At 48.0% G+C, this 3,340-nt stretch overlaps 1 protein-coding gene across 3 annotated transcripts in view; it reads right to left on the reverse strand.

Annotated features, from left to right (window-relative positions):
* The window catches only part of SF3B3 (splicing factor 3b subunit 3), a 34,023-nt gene extending 31,751 nt beyond the window's left edge, over window positions 1-2,272 (reverse strand). Inside the window, exons 1-3 of one of the 3 annotated variants that reach the window (XM_079988364.1) lie at window positions 2,132-2,272; window positions 1,305-1,410; window positions 398-724 (exon numbers count right to left, since the gene is read on the reverse strand). In XM_079988364.1, the coding sequence (XP_079844490.1) occupies window positions 398-724; window positions 1,305-1,374 (397 nt within the window). In that variant the 5' untranslated portion in view covers window positions 1,375-1,410; window positions 2,132-2,272. Of the gene's footprint in view, window positions 1-397; window positions 725-1,304; window positions 1,411-1,958; window positions 2,096-2,131 lie in introns of those variants that run through there. The other 2 variants (XM_079988365.1, XM_079988366.1) reach the window with 2 other exon arrangements.
* Window positions 2,273-3,340: the final 1,068 nt, after the last annotated feature.

Genomic DNA, 3,340 nt, shown 5'->3' on the forward strand with positions numbered 1-3,340 from the left:
ACATAACCACATCAAGTACCAAATGCGTAGAAGGGAAGTATTTTGAATTATGCTGCATTCCAACAAATTCTTCGTAACATGGAATCACCCTGATGGGCTGAGAGTAAATCTAGCTGGAGTGGCTAAGAGTATAAACTGGGAAACCCTGGTCTAAATATCAACTCAACCACAAACTCATTTAGATGGCCTAAGGAAACTCACAACTTCTCAGTTCCCATTTGCAACACAGATCTAGTTGCACTGGGATCGCCAATAAAAGCACTTTTGATTGGAGCGGTTTCAAAACCTAGACCAAGGATAGAAAAACCAACCAATGTTTCTTATCCAAATCATTTCTCCCATTCAGTTACTCAACAGTATTATACAGCTACCACTGAAAACAACCATCCCAACTTACTGATCATGACAGCTCGCCCCTTAGGATCCACAGCCAAATACTGTCCAGGAACAATTCTGCGACAGCCACTCTTGCCAAAGGTTTCCTGGTGTATCTTCTCAAACACATTTTTTGAGGGCTGATATTCCAAGATAACAATGCGACCTGAATCACTGCCCACCACAATGTAGTCTTTGGTTCCACCAGTTAATCTGAAGGCCATGAGAGAGCGAATGATTCCAAAGACTTCCACTGTCAGCAAAGTATGAACTTTTCCTGTGTTCGGATCAGGACGAAGCAACTCCAAGATTTTGCCTCGAGAAACAACAATTTCTTGTTGTTTGGTACCTAAAAAGAAAAGAAAAACCTGATCATCAGCCAAAGAGGAAGATGGCCAAAGCATCAGCACTTCTCTATCAAACCTCCCATTGCTGCTTACAAGTTCAAAAGTGCCTTGTAGGTTTGTTTTCCCTACCTGAGTTGTGACCACTTTTTACAGAGAGAACACATAAGTAGTTGTCCTGAAATTGTGATGCAGACCAGAAATCAGAATGCCAAATCTTGAATCAGAATTGGAGGTCAACAGACAAATTGCTTACTTTTCAAAAGCATATTGCTCTGCTATCCATATACATGATATGTGGCCACTTAACCTTGCCCTTCCTTGCCTTTTGATAAGCCAAGGAGAAAAGTGAATGTTGCAAGCCTAACCACTGCCTGATGTCTGAAGAGGTTCAGAAAACTTAGTTTATTTGGCTCAGAAAAATATGACAAAGTTGAGATCCCATATTCTACAAGAATCCTGAAATAGTATCTCTGCCATTCTAAACAAAATTGCAGGTATACAACTTCAGCAGAAATACATGCTATGTCTAATATCAGACTTTGCTTTCACCTTTCATCTAAGCTTTCAGTCAGAACTGAGTACCTGAAAAGTTGCCATGGATGGCATAACTGATCCCCGTGGCTCGCTGCAGAGTTAGGTTATAAAGGAACATGGTGCCGATTGATATCACTTCCCCTCAGTTCACCTGCTGAGAAAAGGAACACCAAGCAGTTAATACACTATGTGTGTATTTATGATACAAGATTTTATGGACTAAAGTCCAGCTCACCAAACAGTTATTTTAAAAAGCATTAGACAACTTAAAAGATGTATGGCATGATCAGGGAGAACAATTTTAACAGGCCTTATTTCTGAGTAGACATGCACAGGACTCCACGGCTGCATAAATCCTGACCACATCCACTTTCGAGTACACGTGCAGTAGGGATGGGCGGAGAGAAATAAGTCTCTTACAAATAAAGAACAGCACCGTCCTCTCCACGTTGACTCAAACGTAACTGCCACCCCGCTCAACGGGGCTTCCCCCTCCACAATAAACCTGCCTTGGTATTGCAAGTTATGTGGGTTAAAACAATGGAGGGTCGGGCTTAAACCCTGCACGAAAAACTCCCTCCTGGTTTGCGAAAAAGCAGCGCGCGTCCTACCGCTGCTGCTAGGCGCCCCCTCCCCTCAGTGGATAAAGTGAAAATGCGGCCAAAATTGTCCAGAGAAGTGTACAAAGCGCGGCACCCTCACTGCCTGCTTGTCCAGAGCTCTTTCCCGCCCGCACCGGCGTCGCCCAGCAACGGTCCACTCAAGGGCCTCGGTAACACCGCGCGCGTGGCAGCCTACAAATACGCCATGGCCTCCTCCCGCCGGGGATTAGAGAAGTTGCAGTCTAATTCTGAAAAGGATCTGGCGGCGTTTACCGCAGGAGCAGCGCGGATGGCGGCGGATCCTGCCGCTGCTTCACTTCCTCCACAGCCCGCAGTCAAGCACCGCCATTGCCTCAGCGGCCTCCCGCGCTCCTTGGGTCCTTCCACGTACGTAGCGCGGAACTGAGCGATTGGGCTGGCCACGGCGTGCCGGAAGCAACCCCCGCGCGGCTTGGACTGTTCCACTTCACCCGTTTTAGCCTGGAGTTGTTGTTGTTTTGCTCAGGAAATAATCTCACCATTTTATTCTGCAATAGAAACGCCGCTGTTGGTGGTTGTTTCCCTACCCCCCACCCCGAGACACAGGCAATAGCTTAGGCCCCTATATTAATGTTCCCGGATGTGACGATTTGTCTGCTATAGTCTATTTTGGGTAGACGTATACACGGACGCCGGAAGCCGAATTCAGTTTTGGACGCTGTGCTTTCCCCACTTTCTAGGAGCTTCACTGTCTTTTCTGTCCATTCTCCTGCCAGCCTTTGTCTCCCTGTGCTCCGTTGCCTCGCGAGTTTTATTCCCCGCTTGTATTCTTTTAGAAGACATCTGAAGGCAGCCCTGTATCGGGGAGCTTTTAATGCTTGGTGTTTGACTATGTTTATATATATGCTGCAAGCCGCCCAGAGTGGCTGGGGAAACCCAGCCAGATGGGCGGGGTAAAAATAATAAAATTGTTGTTGTTATGTTGAAACGCTTGGGCTGAAATGCACTGAGCCGGTGCTGGGTCCTGGTGACCGTGTTAGACCAGGACTTGGGAGGTCTCGGGCATGTCCCCGTCTCTCTCGCAGGGGCTTTGTGAGGATAAAGCAACCCCCGTGGAGCACGGAGACTGCGTACAGCGCTTTGGGCCCTTTGGCGGAAAGGCGAAGAGAGGCAAAGTGAAATGAAGTAAAACATCAAGAGCCAGGGGAGACCGCGGGAGACACGGCTTCAACGCTCCCGCTCAGCCTTGGAAGTCAGAGGCTGCCCTTAGGCTAATCACTGCCTCTCGGCTTGTAGGCCTACCTCGCAGGGTGGTTGTGAGAATAAAATGGAGGAGAGCCGTAAGCTTCCTGGGCGAAAGAGGGCGCAGAAATCTAATTAAAGATCAGTAACAAAAGCCGCCATCCCGCGGCTTCTGTGGTCCGTTTACGCTTAGGACCCGGGCGGGGGAGGAGGGTACCATTAAAAAAAGCGTCCACAGGAGCCCGGAAGCGCCATTTTCTG

Source organism: Podarcis cretensis, assembly GCF_951804945.1.
Source record: "Podarcis cretensis genome assembly, chromosome: 8".
Taxonomy (NCBI): Eukaryota; Metazoa; Chordata; class Lepidosauria; order Squamata; family Lacertidae; genus Podarcis; species Podarcis cretensis.